The 26762-nt window shown below is 35.8% G+C and overlaps 1 protein-coding gene across 2 annotated transcripts; it reads right to left on the bottom strand.

The window, feature by feature from the left end:
• Window positions 1-1435: 1435 nt before the first annotated feature.
• LOC116182281 (peptide transporter family 1) lies at window positions 1436-16706 on the bottom strand. Of its 2 annotated transcripts, XM_031502803.1 has the most exons (8): window positions 16667-16706; window positions 14905-14963; window positions 3810-3888; window positions 3250-3753; window positions 3117-3199; window positions 2117-3067; window positions 1834-2070; window positions 1436-1784 (listed from the first exon to the last, which is right to left on the bottom strand). In XM_031502803.1, exons 1-8 carry the CDS (start codon window positions 16689-16691, stop codon window positions 1572-1574), a joined length of 2151 nt encoding a protein of 716 aa, XP_031358663.1. In that variant the 5' UTR covers window positions 16692-16706; the 3' UTR covers window positions 1436-1571. The 2 variants fall into 2 exon arrangements, with proteins under 2 accessions (XP_031358663.1, XP_031358664.1); XM_031502804.1 differs by lacking the exons at window positions 14905-14963; window positions 16667-16706 and adding an exon at window positions 5054-5300.
• Between the last annotated feature and the right edge of the window lie 10056 nt (window positions 16707-26762).

Below are 26762 nucleotides of genomic sequence, written 5' to 3'. Positions count from 1 at the left end.
GGCTGGCTGACCGTCAGCAAATGGGGGCCCGTAGAAGAAAGACGAGGAGTGTACATTTACCTACCGGGGCCGTGTAATTAACAACGTTTAAGGGCGGGCTACATATGACGCGCTGTCTCCGAGGGTATTATACCAACGTGGTTATTTTTCAGTTTTTTCAAATATTTTTCTATAGTTTTGGTCCCATTGTTTTCAAATTGGTGTCGTCGAAAAGATCTTGTAAACGCGCACAACTCTTGTGTGACGGAATTTTGTTTTTTCCCTAGAACCGGAATTAACCGCCTTTTGCAAGACGCGCGCGTCGGGGCGCCCAAATGTTCTATTCTATTCTATTCGCAGGGGAGCCCAACCGGGCAGCACTTAGGCACACCAGAGGCCCATTGTGCCTACCCCCTTTCTTCGCAACTGAGTTCAGAGCCCGTTCCTCTCAATGAAGGATAGGACCCTGTTTAGCCTAAGTTGCATGGCCCTCCTCGGTTCCAGGTATCTGTCTCCAAGGAGTTGATATCTGTCCCTGATCAAAGCGTCACAGTGACAGACCACATGCTCGGTAGTTTCATCTGCCTCGCCACAGAACCTGCTCGTTGACTCCTCCGCGAACCCAATGTTATGCAGGTGACCATCCAGTGTCCCGTAAGGACAACGGTGATCTTCCAAATGTTTCTTATGAGCGGTTTTTCTTTCTCGTGTCGGTAATAGAAGCTCGAGCTATGAGAGGTGCCCCAAAAATTGAGTACTATTTTGTGGACGGTTTCATCACACAAAAGTAGGCTGAAGTCCCTTCAATCTCACACGAGGACTTTGATAATTTTCACATTCATGTCTTTCAAAGCTGTCCTGCATATTTAGGGGTTCAATTTTGATTTCCGTCATCCTTAGCTGACATATATAAGTGATACTTTGGCAAATTGGATCCTATACCAATTATTTCTATCCAAATTTTCAAATTTGTATGATGACTTCCCTAGTTATTTTATTGTACACACTTTGCTGTGAAAATGGGAGTAATAGACAAGTAGGTACTATATTGCCAAAGAATGGGCGGTTTAAGGCTACTAACTTCAAGAAGTAGTTATACGAGGATGCAGCAACAAAAATATAAACAAGCTTAGATAAAAATACCTTTAGATACAGAGTAAAAATACGCCGGCGAGCTATATAATCACCTAGAGGTATCATACCTGCTTTACACTCATACGCCTGTGATTCTCATACTCGCCAAATATACTTGCAAAAAAAAATTCATAAAAACCGGTCGAGCCGTTTCGGAGGAGTGCGACCACCAACCGCCACACGAGATTTTTATACAGAAGAAGATTAGGAGTTGCTGATGAAAGAGTAAAAATTGTTTTCAGAATTTTCATACAATTGGATCTGGGATGTACTATACATAAAACGTAAATGGGAGTTTTACTGCTCATGAAGAAACTGCGTGTTCACTCAGTGGAAATAATTTATTTTCTATTTATTAATATTAATATAATAATCGTAATAATACCGGATAATTATTTACACATTATACAATTATGTACAACGGAGCTGCGCTAATACTGCATGCCAAATCGATCTCTCTACGTATTCAGTCCTTTTTCGTCTGTTGTTGTGAAAGCAACATTGCTAATACCCTTCAATTTTTCTGAATCTCTCCTTCCATTATTGTTGTCGTTAGCCGATTGCGTATCGTCGACGTCTTCCTTCTTCACGTACTCATATCTCATTGCCATTAACGAAAAGACGATCATGTCGGCGAACATGAGACCGGCGTATAAAAAGAAGGTCTTAGACTAAAAAGTGGAGATTGTTATATAACATCCGGGTCAACTGCAAACTTACTTGATCGTGGAAGGGTTCCGCGGACTCGATGATGACGACGATGAGATTACCAAAAGCGGTGGTCAACAGCCAGCAGGCTTGCAACACTGATTTCATACTGGTAGGTGACTGTGAGTAGGCAAATTCAAGACCTGTGATTGAAAACATGATTTCGCCCATTGTCATTACAATGTACTGTGGCAGGAGTAGGAAAATGCTGAGCGAATTTGGCGACGTCACGGTGTGCAGTGATATTTTCTGCAAAACTTTCGTTACAACTGGTCATAGTCTGATGGACACTTACAAATTCATTATCACTTTGGTGGCCAACCATGGCGTAAACGCCGCCCAGTTTGAGATCAGCGGTATACGTGTATTTGTCCCCAAATTTAAATGTGTAGTTGTCCGGTCGCAAGCCGAACATGCTCGAGTTGGAGGAATCGATGCGCATTTGCTCAACTCCGTCGGAGTTTACGATTTTTATTTCCACGGGATTCGGTGCGCCTAGGAGGAGACGAAGTTTGGGGTTGCCATTTTTGTTTTTGTCTACGTTGTCTTCCAGTTCGTAAGCGGGGTGTTCGGTTTGGTTGAATAGGTAAGCCGTTGATCGCTTTTCGGTTACGATGAACTTCCCCTCTGTGCTGCCACAGCCGGACGCGGTGTAGGCAAACGTACGCCTTTGGAGGACTTCGATATCGATGTTGGTGTAGTTATTTCCAGGGGGGATGACGATGTTGCCTTCTGCAAGTTCTTTGGCCGCGATTGTAATATCACAAGGAAGAGCGTTGTAAATGCGTAGTTGCCCGTTTGTAGCGTGCGGGAGTATGGGGAAGGTACTTTCGAGGAACAGACAGATGACGGCGGAAATTATGAAGGAGATACCCGCCAAGCAGCCCCCGGCGACAAGACGTTGTAAGGGGGTTGTCAATATCTTGCATTTGTTTAAGATGGGATAGATAACGTATTGGAACAGAGGAATGAAGGCTAGGATGAGTAGAGGGTTAATGACTTGCATTTGGTCAGGGAGAATTGTGAATCCGGCTATGTCACCGTTCATACGACGAGCCATGAAGGTCCAACCTGATCCTTGCTGATCAAATAACGCCCAAAAGACAGGAAGAGGTATAAATAAAACCAGTACTTTCATTAAACGTTTTACGTCTGTTACTAATTTCGACCCATAAGCTTCCTCGGCGTAGTCCAGCCAGCTGGCTTTGCTCACACCCTTCGTTTTCAGTTTTGTGCTGATTGCATTCTGAAAGTCACATTTTTAGTTAGGCTTCAGTTCACAACTATCAACGTACCCCAATGCATTTGCTGACTTGAACCATCATGTTCCCTTCTGGTTTTTTAACTTTGTACAGGGGCCTACCGACTCCGAAAATAACTGCAATTAAAACGTAAGCAAACACAATTTTATGGTTTTAATCAACTTACTTATGGAGATCACCATCAGTACTCCGGGAATTCCAAACGCAAGCGAATAACAGCTATCCTTTCCAAAGCACTTGACATCCTCGCGAAGAATTGGCGTAATGAACGTTGATAGCAGACTCCCCGCGTTGATCGAGAAGTAGAAGAGTGAGAAGAACGTGGCCAGCTGTGCTGCTTGTTGCGGTAACGTGAATTGATCGCCACCAAAAGCGGATACACACGGCTTGATTCCACCAGTCCCTATAGCTATCAGAAGCAATCCGACCAGCGATATCGGTCGCATGGGGAAATTAAGCGGAGGCGTTGCGGCTAACGCCAGCACGATGTTACCCAACGCGTAAATGCACGACACATACAAAATAGTCCTAAACTTTCCCAGCCAACTGTCAGATATGATCGCTCCAAACACTGGGAAGAAGTAGACCATCATCGTAAAAACGTGAAAGATGACGGTCGCGTCACTTTCCGAATATAACAAGATGTCGACGAGATACAGACTGAGAATAGCTGGAATGAGAGGCAAATTAGATTTATTTTGAATTAGAAGGAACTAGGACACTTACTCCGCATCCCGTAAAAACTGAAACGCTCGCAGAACTCATTGCTGACAATGAAGAATACCGACTTTGGGTATGGCAGTTTCTGAAAAAAAAAGATTGATGTTAAAATTGGCAAGTGAATAAAGGAGGACGGATTTTTTCGCCTACAATAAATTCTTGCAATGACAAACTTGAATTGTTCGCAAGATAAATTTATGCAAATTAGTTTTTTGAGTTATTAAGGTCTTTTCACCACAGAATTCCTATGCAGTGGAGGTGACATTCTGTAATGAACGATCACTCTTTAACGTCAACGATCGTTATTAATCTTGAAATAGAGATCTTTACAACCCATTGCATTAAATTGTGTATGCTAATTATCGTACTCGATTGGCGCCTCCAGTATCAGCCGATAACGAAGAATATACAATAATACAATGGTTCATGAACTTGAGATTCATCAGTCTAACTACTCAAGCACCTAAAACGCACTGGGGCCAAACGCATCATCCAGAAGTTACATAAGGGCATCTAATTTGATTCGTTCTGCAAAGGTCGAGAGACCTTGTCACTAGTGCACGAACAGTTTTCACACAGCATTGTTCTCAAATCTATTGTTTGTTTAATAGGAGCAGAATACCATATACATTGAACGATAGTTAATCCAAAAAACACGCGCCAAAGTCCCGTATCTCGCATTCCTCTTTTTGCGCGTTGGGACCGGAAACTCCAAATTGTAAAGCAATAAAAACTTGTGGCTCGTCCGGTTTTAACTGGACGTGATAATTTTTTAGCGCAAAATTAACGTTTCAACAAAAGTTTCAGAGTTTGCAGGCGCAAACCTTGATACCACGATAAGGGCAATCTACGCCGTTACCTTTATCACTCAAAAACGCCCTTGGAAAAAGTGCAATCTTGAAATAATTGATAAACTATAATCTTCCAGGTGTTGCCACTTTCGAGTTTTTTATCGTCGCGATTTCTTCTAATGAAACGCAATTAAAGGGAATCCACCGAAGGGGGGCACTTTCCGAATTAAACGAATTAAAATGCAAAAAAAATTCTGGTATTGAAAAATAAGTTAGATAAAGGAAATGCATCGAATAAAAATATTTATAAATTTAAAATGTGAAAGTGATTTAGTATGTCAAAGTTGTTTAGAATTGGAGGTCATCAACATGAATTAATAAATATTGTATAATATAAAGTAGAGATATTTTTAACAAATGCAAATGATCTATCCTTGAAGCTACTACTAAACTAATTACCTGCATCTTTGGCAAGGGCAGCTTCATGTTTGTCCTGGGGGGTTGAAATCCGTAAAAAATACACAAATTAAATTAAATAAAGCTAATATCACAACACGATTTGGTTCATTATATTAACTTGCATTAAGTACACATAGTCGTAAAAAAGTTAAAAAAATGTTTAAATAATTCTCGCGCTTAAAGTTATAATTTCTGGACCGAGTACGTTAACAACAGTAAGGCGATAACGTTACTGAAGTCGACTATATACAATTCCATTGTGAGCTCTACGTATCTTACGCTTTCTAAAACGTTTCAGTGGGACAGATCAGTTTTTGATCGGGTATCGTGACAGGTGAATGATGAAACATTGTTTTTAAGTTGCTACTGCTGTGCATATTTCGGTGTACACCAGACGCTTTTTGCTGGAGTTTCCATCTTTGGGTCGATCGACTATTGACATTCTTCGGTTTTATACTCTCGAGGAACCAGTGTATGATAATTATTGTTAAATAAACTGCATCGAAATGTTAATTAGAAACGACTCCGTCAAAGAATGCGCATTTTCAAGTTGTTTACTGCATTTTTAAAAGATTCTAACGTGCGCATACCTACATTCCAAATTTCCAACGTTCATAGGAATCCAAAAAGTTTATTTTGGTTAAAATTGTTTTGAAGGGGTTCCACACGCCCTTTGGCTTATTACCACAGTTAGAAAGCAGTGTATATCATATACATATTTTATTATATTTCCTTGTTTGGTGTAGAACAAAAACATTGCTAGTACCATTGACTTTAACACGCTTAAAGTACCTACACCTGGACACCCACGACATCTTTTCACCCTGTAATGATTTATAACGGAAAATTGAAAAATAAACGCTGAACTGGAACTAAACCAAAATTGATAGTGGTTATTTTTTTAATTCTTGTTATATCAGTATTTTTTTAATCGAGGTACTATCGCGTCGGTTTTTCACCGCCAACGCGAAAAACCCAAGTAGGTAATCGGTATAGCCAGATTATACAAGTAGCACAAAGTGCAAAAAATACACTCTTTCAGTTTCGTAAGTCGAAAACGAACACTAAACTAACTCGGAAAAGCCATAAAACGGTTCTTCTTGGAACACAACATCTAAAATTACTTAACTGTATTTCCATATAATATCCGCATCTTCATTAAGTACCTAGAGCCAATTTTGGGCACAAATTTAAAAGCAAGAATTTCAACTGAATCAAATGTTCTCTAAGAGCTCGAAGTAGATCTATTTCGCTTTTGTGTTCATCCTCTCAAATTAAAAAAAACTAATACTTATCTTCAAAGGATTGCGTTCCAATAATACATATAATTAAAGTGATACAAAATTATGTTTATATTTTATACTAGATTTTCCCCCGCGCCTAATCTAAACATCGATCGGTAATTACACAAAATAGCATAGTGCGACATCAACGAAAAAAGAATTTTTTAGAAAATGTTATAATCCGAGCGGGTTCAATTGTGAATCTAACCCATCCGGGGATACACAAAGACACATAAAAAAATTTCATCAAAATCCGTCCAAATTATTGAAATAAACGGAATATAGATTAAAAGGTTTGTTTACGAAGTATGACTTTTGAGCCTACTCACCCTACAAACCTTCACTTAAACGGAATATACCTCAGAATATACCCTATACATTTACACAGATTGAGAAAATTGGCTAGACTTTATTTAACCGCTTTTTATCTCGTACCAACATGTTATTTATTGTATATTTTTAACCAACCGATCCTTTTAGTAAGTAGTCCTTAGACCTTAGTACACATTGTTTATAATTTATATTTTTTTGTTAGTTTTTCCCCTGAAGATGACTGAAACGTCGAAACTAGTCGTCTTTTTATACGATTATATATAACTATTATTAAATTTCAAGGTATAATCCGTTTATTTCAAAAATTAAATTAAATTCTACAATTTCACGGTGTCGCAAGTCAAAATTACTGGCGAGTTTTATATTAAATTTTACCCAAAATCGTCATGAAACTTTATTTTCATGCCTACTTTACGCCAGGAAATTTTAGTTACCATGACAGAGGCTGACCAGACTACTTTTACTGCCGCCTGTCATTTTACCGGCCGCAACTGTCACTTTAACGGCCACACCTGCCACTTTTCCGGCCGCACGTGTGTCAGATTGATAAATGTCTATAATGACTCCTGCCATTTCTGACAAATTGACATTAATCAAAAGTTCTGTACGAAATTTTAGATTAAAATACGATTTCGGATAATAGCGATTTAGGCACATAAAAATCAGGAAAATGACACATTATTGGCGAGGAATAATTTCCCGAGTCAGGTAATGTCATTTTACTGACCTGTTTTGTATTACATTTTACCCGAAATCGTATTCTAATATAAAATTTCAATTTTTATATAGAACTTTTGATTAATGTCAATCTGTCAGGTGTCAATGATGACAGGAGTCATTATAGACATCAGCAATGTCACAGGTGCGACCGGTAAAGTGACAGGTGCGGCCAGTAAAGTGGCATGCGGCAGGAAACGTAGTCTGCTCTGCCTCTGTCATGGAAACTAAAATTTCCTGACAGAAAGTAGGAATGAAAATAAAGGTTTCAAGACGATTATGGATAAAATTTAATACAAAACTCGTCAGTAAAATGACACTAGTTGACTGGGAAATTTAAGCACTGTGTCATTTCCCTAACTTTTATATAAATAACTATTACATGATCGTAGTTCAGGGTTCGTATATAACGCTATATAGGTACCAGGGAAATCATTTGTTTTTGCATTGTGAGACACCATAAACTACCTACTCTAAAACACAAAAGTATGGTTCAAGCGAAGATGAACCCGTGGAGGAAGATTGAACATTCATTTCTTATTAGATTACATTTACAATATCGAAGAGATTATAGTGAAGAATAAGAGTTTCCTCAAGATACGCACCGAACGGAAAATAGATATCAAGAGCGAGAGCAAAGTACCTACTATGCGATCAAAAATCAGAGTAACCTTTGTGATTTTTGTTTGCATGGGAAATGGTACTTGACTTAAACTTCTAAAAGCGACTCGACCGCCACAAATTTTTGATTGTATAAAGAGCCATGCTAAAGGGACAAACTTTGCTTATAAGGGTACACATTTTTAATAAATGAGTAGGTACAGAATTATGGCACAAAATGAACCTCTATGTGTAATAGGGTTGTGGGTTTAATTGGAGCCTGCTTCTAATGGCTGAACAGTAATGGAACCAAATTTGGTGCTGGTGGTCCAAATCAGTACAAAATGAGCGAGTACAAAATTATGAGAAAAAGATTTCTAGTACTGTCATTTATTATAAGTTCGCTCGTTAGACTGAAATTTAATTTCATTAAATTTAACCATTTGCATGGAAGATGGTGTTTTTTCTTGGGGACCTTTATTATTACTACGATTGCGGAAATTTTTTCCTATTTTAACAGTTATACTTGAAACAAGTTTTATTGCGACCACCTCTCTCCTCACAAATTCAAATCTGTGGTTTAATTACTAACTAATTTTTATGGCATATTGTGATAGATTCGTGCCAATTACCTTACCAGATGCAATCAATTACACAATATTACATAAGTGAAGCCTGAAGGACATCGGGTATTGCTAAAGCAATTGCAAAATTGACTTATGGCATTGTTTTCTGTAAAATAATTTAATTTTTATTTACTACGTTGTATCCAAATAATCACTGTAAGCTGTTTTTCTTAATTGATGTTGGTCGGAATTGTTTATGTAGTCTAAGGAAATATAAATTATTTTGTGGGGATTTATTTCCACGGAAAGTGCATAAACGGATATAAAGAGTTAAAATTTCCAATTCTTTAAATATAAGAAAGCATTTTGCAGAAGAAATAATAGAAATGTGGATTCATTTGAATTAATCCCAAAATTTTCTGTTTGCGTTGCCACTAGCCCTAAACTAATAGCCCATAAGTAAAAATGTATTGTATACACTGTGTCTAAAATAAGGATGTCTGTCATAAAGATCTCCGAAACAATAAAAGACAGGACGGTGGTCAAATTAGAGAAAACATGTGCAATTAAAGAGTCATTATCATGCTTTAAAGAAAACCAGAAAGAGATGCCAAAAGAACCGAAATTTCGTTTTTATTTTTTCTGATGTTATTTAAACAGATACAAGAAATTAAAAAAACACTTTCTCATTGCCACTTTTTGAGAGATTTTCCGTTCCGTTTCGAAGAAATCATTATCAACTTTATTTTCTTATATGGCCCGTAAAAAATACACGTTGTATTGAGTACCATTTTTTATAACGATATACCTACGGCTCATTAAAAAAAACAAAAATTGGGAACTGTCGGTTTCAACAGGATGGTACACCCGCGCACAATGCCCTAATCGTGCGAGAATACCTATCCCACAAATTTTCCATTTCCCATGATAGTGATCCTTATCTTGGACACAGTGGTATTAGCGATTTCTCTATTATTGGTACCTTCACGGATTCGCTAGCTTCTGGTTTGGCGATATTATCAAGAAAATCGATATTACCCGCAAAAAATGATTACATCTGTAAACTGTTTGATAGAAAATAAAAATATCGCGTTCTTTGGGACCAGGGTTCGTGTGGGACTAGTCCGATCGGCGAGCAGTTGCATTTAAAAATTATAATTCTGTTTTAATTCCAAAATTCCAACGTAGGGGCTGTAAACAGAGAGATGGAGTGAATCTCGTTGAAAGCTTTTCAGAACGCTGTAGATACAGTGCACTCCTCTGGCTCGATTAGGGGGAATTTGTATAACTTTCTCCCCAAAAATTGGATAGATACATAATTCGCTTGATGCAATTTGTAGGCATTTTCTGTACGTTCAAATTGTGATCAAAACATGATTTATAATTTTTTTTTCCGCGCTTTTGTATAGGAAAACATGAAAATTTGCTACTGCAGTCGGAAAACCAAAGAAAATGAGAGCAGGTACTCTTATAGTCACTTTAAAACAACATTTGCTGTTTGTGTCAGCTGGATTTAAGGAACGTTGAATATAGAGCACGATATAAGGAAGAATCGTGTAAATTGTAGCGATTCTAGTAAAGCACGCTATGAAATTGGAACTTGATGATAACAACAATTTCCAGCGCCACCATTTGTTTATTATAATGTATTTATACGAGGAGTGGAAAATGTTAAGAAATTACTCGTCCAATTATTTCTAAAATAAGATCTATTTAATCGTATGCTAATTTAAACTTTACTAACACGTGTTATTCACGTTGCATAAATTTATGTACTGGTTATCGATGTTACAAAAGTTGCTTATATTTGAAGTTTACACTCGGCCTTACAACATGTTAAATTTAGCAACCTGGGTCGAAATTGAAATGACAATTCCGTGCTACGTAGCTCAAATTACCAATATTATAGTACAAAAACCCAAGGAAATGTAGGGTTGAAATTTGGCACCATTCGGTTTCAACAGAAAATAACTGAGGGATTGTTCGTATTATTTTACTGGCGTAATAATCTTTAAGATATTTATAGATTTTGTGAACTCTGATGGTGATTTGCAATTATTTATTTATAAATCACAATGAACTGAAACGTACGCTCCAAGTTCCAATGTTGTTAAAGGGTTATCACCAAAGGTGGTACATCTCACAAAATGAATGACAACACCCACATTTCAACTGGAAGATATTTTTGGGCATCAATTTCTTTGGTGATTAGATCATAGGCACTAGGGGCATTTTTCTCTACGAAGCCAGTAATGGAAAGAAACAAAGCAAACTATACAGATTAATGTTGTGGAAAAATAATGAGTATAATCGATATCGATAGCATATGCTCATCTCATTAAAGATCTAAATATAACTATTCCATTATAAACAAATAAGCTATATAAGTTTGTTGATTTTTTGAAAATGGAATGAACTTGGTGCATACATTTCGACCTTGCGTGATTACAAACGTACACTTACGTTATTATGCGTTCGTAAAGTGAATACTAAATTAGCTACTCGACCTTTTATCATTGCCATTGTGTGACACCTATTGTCAGTCCATCACACTTGACCCCTTTGTTGATTCACGGTAAAGTACTGGAGTACTGGAAGAATTTGTTTATTTGAGCCACGCCTGGTAAACCCCTTCGATTTCATCCGGATCAATTTGATTATCGACTTTCCCCCAAAACTTACGCAATCCAATGCGGAAATGGCAAATTATCTCTTTAAGCAATTAAATTGACTGTGAAAAGAAGCATTAATGTCAACAAGCCAAATGGAATTGGTTTAATCTGAAAACAAATATGCGACTTTTACTGGAAACTTTTTCTCTTAAATTGTCTGTTATGCAATGCAATTAATTTTTAAATTATCTACAAATCGAAAGCTACACAAACCCTTGTTTTTTGAAAGGTAAAGTTGTACCAAATATATTGATATTGACGATTGTAAATCTTCACACTCGTCAAAGTTTAAAAGAAGATATAAATCTTATGAAAGAATTTTGCAATCGATGTCAGATACTTTAACTTTTAATACCTATACGGTTAATTTAGCTTAGCAAATCACGCTTAGTTTTGAAGGGCATCCTACGGAAACGCCAGTAAATGAGTGGCCCGTGGCGAATAACCCTTAAAAGTTCAATATATCAATATTAAAAATTAAAACGTATTTCCACAATAGTCAAGGACTATTGCAGGCTGGCCGCTATAGATTTTCCAGGACCTCTTTACCCAGATAACGGAAATGTAAGGATGAGAATGGAAGAAAAGGAGTTGGAGTTGGGATGCTGAAGGAATTCAACATTCAACAATATTCTAATCTTGCAATGTATTTCGTAATCCTCACAAGATCTGATTACAATTAAGTTGTTTTTTCCAGATGAACAAGTCTCGACGCTAATGAAAAACTAGTAGAATAGAATTAATTACCGAATTAATAATCTAATTATAGACCGTTGGGGTATAAAAAGTGGTCTTTTGTTACTGAGAGGCGCAAAATAAACTAAGTTGAACCGTTAGTAGGAGCAAACTTCTAGAACCTGGCATGGGTTTTATTTGGAATATAGAGTCCATTTCCTAAAAGTTCATAGTTTCGGGACCACATGAATAAAAAAAACAAAATTTTTGCAAATTCCTAAATGCCATTTAAGTATTCAGATTCAGCACTCCAAAAACGTGTTAGATCTCAATTGACCTTATGTACTATAAAAAATAATGTACATCTACCTAAAGATTATGTGTAAGTAGCGCCATTTCCTAGGTATCTAATATAAATAAATTCTGACTTTTGAGCCTACTCACCCTACAAACGTTCACTTAAACGGAATATACCTCGGAATATACCTTATAAAATACCTTATAAATTTACACAGATTGTGAAAATTGGCCACACTTTATTTAACCGCTTTTTATCTCGCACCAACGTGTTATTTATTGTATATTTTTAACCAACCGATCTTTTTAGTAAGTATGGTCCTTAGACCTTAGTACACATTGTTTATAAATTATAATGTATATTTTTTTGTTAGTTTTTCACCTGAAGATTACTGAAACGTCGAAACTAGTCGTCTTTTTATACGATTATATATAACTATTATTAAATTTCAAGGTATAATCCGTTTATTTCAAAAATTAAATTAAATTCTACAATTTCGCGGTGTCGCAAGTCAAAATTACTGGCGAGTTTTGTATTAAATTTTACCCAAAATCGTCATGAAACTTTATATTCATGCCTACTTTATGCCAGGAAATTTTAGATACCATGACAGAGGCTGACCAGACAACTTTTACTGCCGCCTGTCATTTTACCGGCCGCAACTGTCACTTTACCGGCCATACCTGCCACGTTTCCGGCCGCACGTGTGTCACATTGATAAATGTCTATATTGACTCCTGCCATTTCTGACAAATTGACATTAATCAAAAGTTCTGTATGAAATTTTAGATTAAAATACGATTTCGGATAATAGTGATTTAGGATCAGGAAAATGACACATTATTGGTGAGGAATAATTTCCCGAGTCAAGTAATGTCATTTTACTGACGAGTTTTGTATTAAATTTTATCCGACATCGTATTTTAATATAAAATTTCAATTTTGATATAGAACTTTTGATTAATGTCAATCTGTCACTGATGACAGGAGTCATTATAGACATCAGCAACGTCATAGGTGCGACCGGTATAAAGTGACGGTGCGGCTGGTAAAGTGACAGATGCGACCAGTAAAGTGACAAGCAGCAGGAAACGCAGTCTGCTTTGTCTCTGTCATAGAAACTAAAATTTCCCGACAGAAAATGAAGGTTTCACAACAATTAATAATTATTTGTTACGCACTTGGATCTTGTAGAGCGCCAAAAATCAAAAGTTAAATTGAAAATCGACAAATAAATAAACAATGTTTAATATAAAATTCTATAAAAATCTTCCGAAAGAGAAAACTGGAATTTAGCCTTAAGTTCTTTGGGGATTATAGCGGAGCGCTAAGAAAGGATTTCTTGAAATTCCTACGGGAACGGGAAAAAACGTGATTTTGCGTTTTGCAGTCTGCGGAAGATAGATTTAGATACTCGAAAGCACTCAGGAACGAGGAAAAACTGAATTAGAACAGAGGGTAATGTTTATGCGCGTACAAAGATCCGGGGGAAAAAGCTAGTTTTTCACAGATATGTATAATTTGTTCAGCTTCCATTAGCACTAGTATGGGAATAGATGGTATAAAAATCTGCGTTTGGTCTCATTTAATGAAGAATTTAATGCCCTAATGTAATGGGACTCTGTTGCAAAAGTACCCTTTTTTGTAGGTACATTATATTATTGTATTGGAACAAGATTTTAGATGAGGGTGTTACTAATTGCTTTTACATTTTGTTTTTATCATGAGTGTTCACGAACCCAGTAAGTTTAAAGCTAGGTTTAAAGTCTCTTAATTTGGACAAGCCGAGTGTGCGATTTAAAAACTGTTTGTGAAAATAAATGCAATTCAATTTGGTTTGTAAAACCAGATCTTTTGAATTAATTCTCAATGACGAATAGTGGATTTACTTCAGTATTTTGTATCTTTGTGTGGGTCATACTGGGCGACCAGGGGCCTATAACACAAGCCGTACAAGTCCTACAATTATTAGAATATATTTTACACTTGTAGCTTTTTCATAACACAACTCATTTGCATATACTGAATTTATTAGGACTTGTAGCTATAGTTACAGGCAGATTACTTGTAACTTGTAGACTTGTTACAATTGTATAGTTTGTGTTGTAGGCCCCAGGTGGTTCACACGGGTTCTACTTCAGGTTTTCTTTAAAATCACAAATTCAGAAAATACTTTATGGTGACCTCATTATCAAGATAATATAATCATAAATTCAAAAAATTAAATCAAAAAACCCAAAAATTTTATCTGTTATGTATACTGTGACCGAAGTGGGTGAATTGAGTGCGTTTGTACTGGAAAATAATCAAGCTCGCATCTCCATATCAATGCGAAGAATATGCGAAAAACTTATGATGAGATTAAGGGTATTATTTGAACTCTCCTAAGATTTTCGACAAAAGGCATAAGTTCAGAATTGGATAATAAAAAGTACGAGATTTAAAATTTAAATTTTGTTTAAGTGCTAGTGCATAACCACCTGTTATCACGTGATTGACGTAATTACCCGTTCACACTTGCCATGGTGCACCTGAAACGAGAAAGACAAGGTTTCTCATATTATGTAATCGCGTGGGTGGACCTTATGCGCTCGAACCATTGATGTCAATGTCAATGAAATATTTATAAACAAATACATAATAAATCATCTTAATTAGGAGGAGATACTGTATCATAAATAATAATACTTAGTATTTTGGTACGTACCTTCAGTGGTGTTACGGAATGGTTTGATGAAAAGCTTGATTCCGAGCTGCTGTCGCCGTCTAGAAAAAAAACGATAAAAATAAGTCTGATTTTTAATTATATGCTTTTAATTACAAATGTGCTCGTTACCAAATAGGGTTATAATTACATTTTTTTGAGGCAATAATCCCGCGCGGTCTAAATTTTGATAATCGTAGGCTCTAATGGTGCACTTGCTCCACTTTACATAGACGGTATGGCAACATTGAATTTGAAAGAAATCGGAATGAAAAGTAAATTGCAAATTGTGGTATTTAAGAGACAAACATAAATTACCCGTTTTATTACATCGTTCGATTCAATAAACAAGTTGGCATTTCCTTTTTTTCTCTCGAAAAGTAGGACAATTAGATTGTTTGCGAACCGATCTGCATTTTTGCCAAACTTTGATCGTATGACGCACATTAATAATATTAATATGCAGATGATCAGCCAAGGCTATTCAATATGCATTGATTTACACTTGACATAATTAGCGGAGGGCCAGCCTAAAATTTAATCCACCTGAACTATGTAGCAGTAAATGGTTAGTTGGAGAAATTTTACGTGGTACTTCTTAGGGGTTATTGTTCTGGAATGTTATTGGCAACATGTTTATTATTTCTACGGCCATGATCCAGTTTGCAAAATTGGAGACGTTTAGCGTTTATAAAATGCGCACTTTTAACGGGTTAAGTAGGTGATTTTTTGAGCGACGTTGTGAAATTGGAAAGATAGAAGCTATCAAATTATACGTTGTTAGTCGTTAAATAATTACGTTTCATTTTAGTTCTAGATAAAACCAAATTACGTCCACTCTTTGGTTTTTCCTGTATTGCAGTAATTTAGTTTAACAAAAATTCCATTCTCGAATTGTTTGCAGGTAAATCAATTAGGTACTTATGAAGCTATTGTTTGCAAAATTAGTTTCCTTTGTGTCGTTGGGACATGTGCATTAATTTCCAGTAAACGTGGATTGTTGAAATGGACAAAGACAACATGGAACTTGATGTTTGGTTCATTGGAATCGCGAATTTTCCATGGAAAGCGAGAGTAGGTGACTACTTCCGCCATTTATTCATCTGCTAAGTATCTGCTACATCCTAGGCTATACTTGATAGTTTTGAAATTCAGTTTAACTTTTTGGCTTGCGATTTGTGTGCCATTTTGGTTTGTATGCCATGTTATGTTTCCCGACACTGTGGAGCCGGGAGGAGAGCACATGCTCACATACTTTTCATCGACTGGGTCTCTTTTTATTTCGGTATAATGATCGAACGCATAAATGACAGCACTCAGGACCTATTAACTATGAGAACGCGGACTGGTATTAGGGATTGACATGGACAATGGTTTACAGAGGCCAACTGGAGGCTCTATTGGCCCCACTCACAGAATTAGATCCACTTCTGACAGCAGCAACATTTAAAGCAGCAACATTTAAAGCACCAACTGACCTTACTGTCAGCCGTAACTAGTAACCAATTTAAAACCCACCTAAAACCAGTGTAACTTTCTTAGGAACACTTCAGGAGGAGGAACTAATTAATACTTTCAGCTAAATTAATAAAATTTACTCGCAACTTGCGTAACTAATAACTTAATTCCATTTCCAATTACAAATAATTGCATCCGAACGCATAGTTTCACGCAGTTTAATTAACAAAACAACAATGGTAATTTTGGTCCATTGCTGCTAACCAATTTTTCATACATTTTAGAAGATATTATTGTGTTTACTCACCGGGAGTGTCTGACATACGCCTCATTTTGGTGAATTCTTCTACTGAAACGTGCCATCACACTGCCGAGAGCAATTATAACTTACTACGGTGATATCAGTCAAATATTACGTTAACGTATAATCCCGATGTAAATAAGATAAGGTATTTTTCGCCTATCTAAGGAGAAAAGCGGTCAACTTTTTTGCAATGTCGAACACAAGGAAACTTTTATTTTCGCTTTAAATTGTGGTAGCCCAAGTGACTAATAGAAGTACATAGCACTTCTAAGATTGTACGCCTATAGAAAGAACACACAAAAAAGAGTGAGTCAAAAAAGAAGCAGAAATGTACAGTGACTATATTACATTGTACCTATTAGATAATATAGAATTGAAAACAGAGGTACTGAGAAATCAAACACCTTTAATAACCAAAAGGGTCAATGAATTACAGAAGGCGGTATGGTCATGGCAAGGTGGAAAATATATTTAGAAGACCAACCAGAAAACGTGCGTTTCGAATCAAGGGATTAGAAAGTAACAGGATAGATTAAAGCAATAAAGAGTGTTGATGCCAATCCTATTTACCTATTATCGTATTGACCATGTAGTTAAGATAATAAATACGAGCAAGGACGAAGTACACATAGAGCACGATCCTTAGACTTGAAGTTTTCTGTTTAACAAGACAACTGCAATATATAAGTAATTAGTAATTTAAATAAATGGCAATAATGGCATTCTGTTTATAATAATATGCAATTAAATTTGATCTGATTTAATAAAATGAAATTTTGGGTTGATACTGTTCCTGTTGGAAGTTGGAGAATTTTAAACGGAAATATGGAGTGAAATACGGACGGGCAATTCACATACATGGGAGGGAGAGGGAGATCGGTAATTGATTACACAATGGTAAATGAAAAAAATACTGGAAGAAATAGATTAATCTAAGGTAGGAACAAGGATCACCATTCGATGGAATTAAGTCTAAAAGGAAAGATAAGAACATCAAAAAGTAAAAAGACGGAAAGACAGTTATGGTCAAGAGACGCGGAAGACCTGTATCGCTAGAAAGAGACTAGAGGAAGAAGGAGAAGAAATGGGAGGGAATGCAGAAGGGCGGAGAGTATTAAAAAAGTAATAAATTGGAAACAAATAATTGAATGGGAGGGCAGAAAACATTATAGAAGTGTACGGAAGAGGGGAATCGATATTCGATATTCGAATTAAGAAAAAAGGGGGTAGGTGCGACGAGACAGGTGCGTGAAATTGGAGAGAGAGGGTTCAAGAATGTACGTGTTCGAAGCAATGGTGAGAGGGGTGCTCAATGTACGAAATGGAGGAACTGGAAGAAGTACAAAAAGATATTATAAAAGAAGAAAAGATTTTAGTTTTATTTTGTTGTAAGTTAATTTTTAAAACAGTTCCAAGATTGGGCTACTAGTTCAAAAGTTACAGCCCTTTGAATTTTTCTTCGAAATTGGTTTCTAGTCTATAACTTTTGATTGAGAAGTCTGATCGAAAAAGTACGAATTGTTTTGGATTCTACGCACCAGAATTAATAAGAAAAAGTGTTTTCCCGAGAAATTTTGGTGCAGTCGATTTTTGGCAAAAAAGGAAGGTTTATTACCTTCCTTTTTTGCCAAAAATCGGCTGCACCAAAATTCATAGTTTCATTTTTGAGATGTAACATAAACATTATTTGGCAGTGTGGAATATGTGTAAAGGATCTAAAATTGCCACCTAAAAATCCCCTCTTGTTTTGAAGTTTCAAGAATTGATTAAGAATATGACAGCTCTAAATGAGATTTTAACTTTTCATTCTGAATTAATCTTTCTCATGTAATTTACAATAAGTCTTTAAATTTATACCAAGATTCAACACTTCAGATTCTAAATTTCATTACGATTTTGCGTTTTAAAGTATATAACGTCTGCTACCATCACCCATTGAAAAGTGTTGCATGATACTCACTTCACTATCGTTTTAAGAGTTGAATTTGAGCAATTAATCATATATACCTCCCAAAAAAAACGAAAATAGACATATCTGATCGCTATTTGAAATTCACTAGTCGTCCATAAAATTTTTAGCCGCAGTGATTTTGACCCTCGCCAAACCACTTACATAATCTCAGATGTGGAACCGTACATTTCACCAGGAAAGATCTTGTCGATGTGATTTGCGCTATCGCCTTTGTCGAGATTAATCGATTAAAAGAAGGATTTTGTAAACCACAAATAAAGGTAGACCCAGTACTTGTAACATTTATCGTATAATCGGAGCGATTAGATAATGTCAGACAATTGTGTTTTTTTAATTAAGTTGGTCTATTCTTATTTTCTCTCACGTCTTTAAATAAGTCACCATATCATTAAATGCAATGCAATAAGCGATTTATAAAAGGAAAACTAAAAAAAATTTTTTTTGATAGAGTCATGGTACAATTTGTACCATGGCTAGAGTCAACTCGTATTGTCTCTTTCGACCAAATCCTGTTTTTCCGAATGCCTGGCATTTGTTGTGTACGACCGCTACAAGTGGGTTGATATTAAATAACATTGTCAATTATCGAATCGAATCAATATAATTACCTATGTTGCGTAAGCGTTTCCTCTCAGGAACCGTAATTGCACAATTGATAACAAATGTTGGTTAAAGAAAAGTTTACTCACCGTCCTTTCGATGCCTAGGGTCTTGATTTGTGGTGTCTGGGGCCATAATTCAATTAAATTGTCTCATAAACGTGTGCACTTTACTAAATCTAAAACATCAATGAACGAGGTAAACGTTGAGAGTAGATATTACATATAGAGATATACAATCTTTGACAATAAGGTTATGGAGAGATAAAGAGATGTGATTAATCATAAAAATAGATAAGATTTGTCCTACTGTTTGGATAGGATATTTCAATATTTAGCACCCATTAATTTTGAGTGCAATTATATACGCACGAATCTAAATTTTAGCCTTTTTGTGTTAATTGAAAACATTTAATTGTCAGTTGATGAATATCATTAGCGACTTTCTTCAATCACTACAAAAAACGTGGCCAATAACACAACTTTCAAAATCAAAAAAACCCTGAAAACTGGAAAACACTCGAGGTACCTACTGCGTAATAGTATATATTTATCAAAGTTCACCGATATTTGTAACTACGAATATGCAAATATTTTTCATATACACATACACCTATGGAAGTTAATTAACTTTTCGAGTGCCACCGAATTGAGGCACTTTTCCAGATAGTGCCTACGCTTTTTGTTATCATGTTGGTAATCACTTTCTACGTATTAACTTTCAAAAATGTGTATGAGAAGCATGATTAGTTTAATGATCGATTTACTGTCTGGTGATAACACGACGAGATTGTGTGGATAAGCACAGCACTTTATTACCAATACGAAAAAAAAGTTCTCGTGAAACAAGGTGGATTGCAAAAATCTCTCACGTTTGTTTAATCGCGTAAATTCAAATACAGTCCTTGCCGCGGTTAGTAGCAAGTCTATAAGTGGACGTTTTAGTGACATAGTAAAAAGGTGCAATTTTTCAGTTGCACGCACGAGTTTTTTTTACTTCAGGGGTGGGTTTAGAGCCGATTAGGCAGCTTATCTACTAAAAATTCCCAGAGCAGAAAGTTTGCCATTTGTTGTAGGTAGGTACTGTCTCAGCGATTATATTAGCAAAAAGGCACACCATATTCTTATTTATTTACTTTACGGCGATTCTGCACGGTTTTCCTAATAATTTATGGGAGATTTCTTGTGCACCAAGGCTTATCTAGACAAACTCATTAAACATAATATGTCAAAAAATGACACAATCAACATCAAAAGGCGGCGGATTTATAAATGTTGGAATCAAAACACTTGTGCCACGCTACGATAAGTGCCTCAATTTGAATGGCGCTTGTGTTGATAAATAGCCCAAGAGTGTAGCCCCCAAATAATAGATTTTCTTTACAAGTTTAAAATTCTTTATTTCAAAACGTGTGTTACTTTCTGGACAACTCTCATAGTTCACTAAGCTATAAAACTCAAGTACATGGGGTCTCTGTTCGGAACTTCATTTAATTTCGTGCTCCACGTCCCAGTTTTAAGATAAATTACAGATGTCATTGGAATGCACCATGATCTGTTTCACTTTATCTACCCTGGTCGTTAAAGTGTACACTTGATCTACCCTAACTCTTAAAGAAGCACTTATTCAAACTTATTAAAATGTCAACTTTTAACATCTGCTATAAAATAAAAGTATAATTTAAACAAGTAAAAATGTTTTTATACGGTATCTGAAAGGATCTTGCACTTTTCATAAGTACAGCAACCCTCGTAGTGAACACCTCAGACCTTAATAAAATTTGAAGAGGGAAGGTGGCATCAATGAACCCTTCTGCAGAATGCCTACCTATGACTTAATTTCAAGTACAATCTTAATTATGGCAATATTATACAACATTAATTTCGAGATATTTGGGTCACAAGGACGACACCATCAAACAATGGTACAAACTTTTAATAAATACTCGAAGTAACTACCTACTAACGAAACGTTCATTAAAGTTAATAGCGACTGATTAATGGGTAACGGTTTCAAATCCTAAAGATAATGATGACAACCTTAGGGAAATTAATTGGTATATTAATAATTCTGCCATTTATATTCAATTACAAATATGTGTAATCAGTGGAATGCCTATTCTTTTGTATTGATATCCTATTATTTTAGTATCCATTTGTCGATCATTTGGATCAATACCCTTGGTTAAACGAGACGAAATGCTATAAATCAAGGTTATCATCACTGTAGGTATGCCTGGAACTACCGTATTTGCAGGACACAACAGCGACCTTTCCGTTCCAAAAATTTGATAACAAAAATGGGCCCCAATCAAACAATCTTCTCGAACTTTGTTCTAGTGGGAGTTTTGACCGATATTTATGCTAGTTCCCATAATGCGAACTAAAGTTTCGTTGCAATCCCAGAATATGGCTCCACATAACCTATCTACTACTTTGAGCTCGGCATGCAGATGTTTTGGTTAATTGTTTATGGAGCAAACTCCCAACGACTGAATCAGGTGGGTATATGTGACCTTAACGAACAAAACTCTCATAAGGAGGATGAGATAACGACATCAACACCCAGATGACATTGCGAGATAAAGTTTAAACAATGACCACGCTAAATCGGCAAAAACTGATTATGCCTGTTGACATTTCGAGTGACGGAAAACTACCAAGGATTGGATTTCAGCAATTGAAAACCTTTCAGGGAAGTACCTCCATGCGCGATGCCTATCAAACGTTCAAAGGTTCTTGCATTCCGATGCCATAACGCCCTGTAGTTACTTATTCTGTCAATAGAAAGTATTTAAGTGCCTTCCTCGGTGCAAAAGGTTAAGTGGTTTAACCGTAAGGGTAGATAAGGTGATAATTCACTAGCAGATGCAGATAAGATTTTTCTTTTCTGCAGGTTCGTATTTCTATTCATTTAAACGTACCTTCAACTGTAAGTAGGGGGATATAACGGATCTCAAAAATGTCGGTTGACTGAGTGATTGCACATGGCCATAAAACATAATTATAATGAATTATGAGAAGAATATCCAGAGCAGGCTTAAAGTAAGTCAGCAACACTGAGGTTTTCAGGAAAACCTGATCCGAAACTATCACCAACAAATCTTGAAAATTTGATAATGAAGTAGAAAGTTTTGATAATGTATTGCATTCAAAGCAAGACACGTTTTGAAAAATTCACAGTGGCACACGAGTGGTATACAGTACAGAATTTTAAATTTGTACTCGTATGTCATGCGACCAAGTTTCAATATTTATCATTATTGTTTTCTCGCATCGTCATTGAAACTTGACGTTCTCATTAAATCCAGTTTTTAAGGCGGTGGTTGGTACTTCATTAACGATTTTACGGAGATAAGGTTCAAGGACTCTTATTACCTGGCATATTTTCATATTGCTATCAAATTAGTTAATTAAAAAGTAAAATTCATAATTTAATAAAACACTTAAATAAATAGCCAGTCATGAACATTAGAAAAATATGTGCAAAAAAGTGGTCATGGGCACTTGATTTATTGTTGAATAGAATCAATTTTTTACTTCTTTCAGAAATTGATTAAAATTAAGTACCCTATTGTAATTACGTTGATTATGTGACTTACATTACATTCGTGATAGGTACTAAGACTGGTAGGTATGTATTTGCATTTGGCATATACTAAAAACACATGGCCGTTTGCACCGATAAATTTAAGCCTTAAAATCCATGGCAATCATTGTCTCAATAATCGTTGCCATGAATTTTAAGCTACGCTTAAGCTAAGCTCCACTTAAATTTGCATTTCAATTTGGTTTCAGCAGCAGAACAAAAGTACACAGTAACGATGCAATTTATGCATTGATAACTCTGTCCCATAACTTGGTTATTATATTATATACTTAACATGGTTATTATTAGCCTGGTTATTATAGTGATAAGGTACATGTTAAAATGAGAATTCCCCAGGGAACTGTTTTTCGGATCAATCCTGTTTTTCGGATCAATCCTGTTTTTCTTTGAATATAGACTATATAATCAAAGCTGTTTTTGATATACAGGGTGAGTTTTGTTTTCATTTTAAGCCTTGGGATCTCGGAAACCAAAAGATATTCGGTTAAATGAGGAAAGAGTTGTTGTCTTATTCAAGATATGCTTTTGTTTTTTTTTTTAATTCACAGTTTACTAGATATGTGCGAAAAATAGATTTAGTGATTTTGGTTTTAAATGTTGTAGAATCGTTATTATAAGAAATACAGAAATATGCAAAGAACAAAAATTTTTCCGATTAATAAGGTACATTTATTAATTTCCATTGCTCTTTTATAATTTTCGAGTTAGAACGCAAAGTTACATTTTTTTTAGTATCAACCATAGTTGGCTTTGACATTTTTAAAAAGTTTTTCTGTTTACAGTGATATAAGGTTCGTGGTACTTACTTCTACCACAGATCTACACATACAACAGATTGCTAACCTTATGCATTTTATGGGAAACACATTTAGGTATACTTAGAAGCGCCCTCTATTGAGCAGCAGATAATGCACGCTTAGTGAAGTGACAGACGGAAAACGCCAAACGTCAAGTAGCGGAAAACCGTTTATAGTTTGAAGACATTTTCTATTTGTAATCAGTAGTAATTCCTCCGTTAACAGTGAATTTATTTTGGGATTTGTTTCGGACTAGTTAATTTGTTGCTTGCGAGCCTTTCGTTTTCAAGTTTCCTATGAAGTATCTACTATATTGCCGATTTTTGTGTCTTACTTAGCTACTGTAATTAATCTTTGAGGTAGGTAAGTACATGTAGTAACATTTTTGCTTGCATGCAATCACCTTATCTACTCATTCTCATTGATCCAAGAGAACCACACCGCCGATATGTGTAATAATGGCATATGCGTGCGACTTAATGGTCAGGTGCTATCCAAATCTATCTTCCGCCCCATCGAGCGATTATGCAAAAATAATGTCTTCAAACTAAAAACGGTTTTTCCGCTACTTGACGTTTTACGATTTTCGTCTGTCACTTCACTAAGTGTGCATTATCTGCTGCTCAATAGAGGGCGCTTTTAAGTATACCTAAATGTGTTTCCCATAAAATGCATAAGGTTAGCAATCTGTTGTATGTGTAGATCTGTGCTTCTACAAATAAACATGATATAAGTAGAACTGTTTGTATTGAGAGTAGTAAAAACATATCTTGTCCTAATTTTAATGTCCTTGCGGCCGGTATTATAAAGCATAGTTAACTATGTTGTCAGGCTAACAATATTGTTAAGGGATGTAATGGGATGTTTTTTTTTCAAAGAATAACATCATTTTTTGAAAAAACATCCAATCACATGCCTTATCAGTTATCAACATTGTTAGCCTGACAACATAGTTAACTATGCTTTATAATACTGGCCGTTAGTTTCACTTAAAACTTTAGAGCCACGTATAGAACAACAACGACAAAAAATTACGAATTAGTACATTTAAATTTCTACTCTGAAGTAATTACCTACCTCTCGGCAAATGTTCAAAATGTTCACCAACATTATTTACACACAAGTGGCATCTTTTCGCGATAGAATTGGTAGCTCTCCGATTTTACCATCTAAATTGTGGAAGGCATTTACCACAGCATCATATAGTTCTCCTTTGGTTGCATATGCTTGCTGATAAATTAAGTCCTTTAGAACACCGAAAAGAAAAAAAATGTTTCAAAACCTACTCGTGGGTGTTGTCGCGTAGTACAACTGTAAGTGATGAGTAACGGGCTATCAATTAGCGAAAACCCAAAGTTTCTAGGCGGCCCAGGGCCCGAGATCTCGATGGAACAGACGAACGGACAGACATACGACTGAAAATCGAGAACAGAAGCGTTACCTTACGCTAAAAAATCTAAAATTTACAGATCTGGCGATCTTCGTAACCGAGGGACCAGCGCGCTCCTAATAGAAGAATTTGGAAATCGTTGGTTTAGGTGCTCTTGCATTTGGTTGTGCGGCGGAGCACCGTCGTGTTGAAACCAGCGTAAATTATGTCGTGTTTGCAGATCTAACCTATCGAACATATCTTGAAATTCATTTTGTAGAAAAGAAAATTTCGACATAAATGAAAGGTTTAAGAATTTAATTTAAATTGTATTTACAGAACTGTCACCTTCCAAATAAAACAATGATGATGAGCAGTATTTTGTTTGTTTATTGTTCTCGGTGGTATGATACGATCTACTTTTAATAGTGTATTCAATATGATTACTGATTTCACTTTCATAGTTAATTTTCGAAGATGGCCTTTAAATATGTTAAATGTGCTAAAAATCTTATCTGCATGATGAATTATCACCTTATCTTCTTAACCTTTCGCACTGAGGATAAATATCTTCTATTGATAGAATAAGTACAGGGAATTTAAGAACCTTTGCACATTTTATAGGCATCGCACATGGATCAGGTACTTCACCGAAAGTTGTTGAGATATAATTCGGTGATTGTTCTGTGGCGACATGTTTTGGGTTTGCAACGAGTTTAGTTCGCACTATGGGAACTAGCATTATCAGTCAAAACTCCCACTAGAACAAAGTTCGAGAAGATTTTTTGATAAATTTTTGATTGGGGCATTTTTGTTATCAGATTTTTAATGATTTTTGGAACGGAAAGGTCGCAGGGATACAGTTCCACAGGTGTTTTGGATGGTAACAACCTAGCTTTATAGCATTCGTCCCCAGTCGGCCTGGATTTAATGCTGATTAAAGCTTAAGTCGTTTAGGATCACTTTTTCTTTCTTTACTTGGCTATGTTTCCGTCAGTAGGGCTTTCGTAGATGACGCGCATGCATTTGAAGGTACTATTTTTGAAGTTTTGAGCTTTCTCGTTAAGTTTTCAGGGGTTTGGAATATACTTGGAGCACCTTAAGCCATATATTTGCAGGTAAGTTAGCTACGTCAGTGAACTTCTCCCCGTTGGCCACCTTCAAAGTTTACTAAAGCTCATAGCGGGTCTGAGGTGGTATTTATTACGATTGTTGTGATACGTATGGGAAGCGTAAAAAATTCCAGTATAAAAATCACAAATGTCCAATAATTTGAAAATCTGCAGCTTCCAATTTATGTAAATGGGTATCTAATGATCCTATATTTTAATCTAAAAAAACTGAAAGCATTGAATAATAAGTTTCTTCACTCAACGTTGAAAGGCAATTACCTGAAGTTGATTTAATAAATGCCACTAATCTATTATGTTGAAGGTAACGTCTGATTCCATTATGAGTTTTTACTTGACTAAGTTTAAAATTAATGTGCCCAAACTTTAAAACAAAGAAAGCAAAAAAATAAACCTATATTTTAGCTTCATAACTTTGTTGACAGTCTCAACTATCGTGCTATCGTGGTAGAACCAGCAATGAATGGAAAACTGCAAGCCGGGTTTTAGAAATCCACAAGTTTAGTTATAAATATACTACTAAAATAATCCCACCAACATACAGACAGTATCTAGAGGTTGTTATCCACAACAATTAAATACCACTACATTATGGTGGAAAGATCCTATAATTTTATTACTT

Source organism: Photinus pyralis, unplaced genomic scaffold, assembly GCF_008802855.1.
Source record: "Photinus pyralis isolate 1611_PpyrPB1 unplaced genomic scaffold, Ppyr1.3 Ppyr1.4_unclustered_Scaffold450, whole genome shotgun sequence".
Classification (NCBI taxonomy): domain Eukaryota; kingdom Metazoa; phylum Arthropoda; class Insecta; order Coleoptera; family Lampyridae; genus Photinus; species Photinus pyralis.
This window is presented reverse-complemented; position numbering and strand designations above follow the sequence as displayed.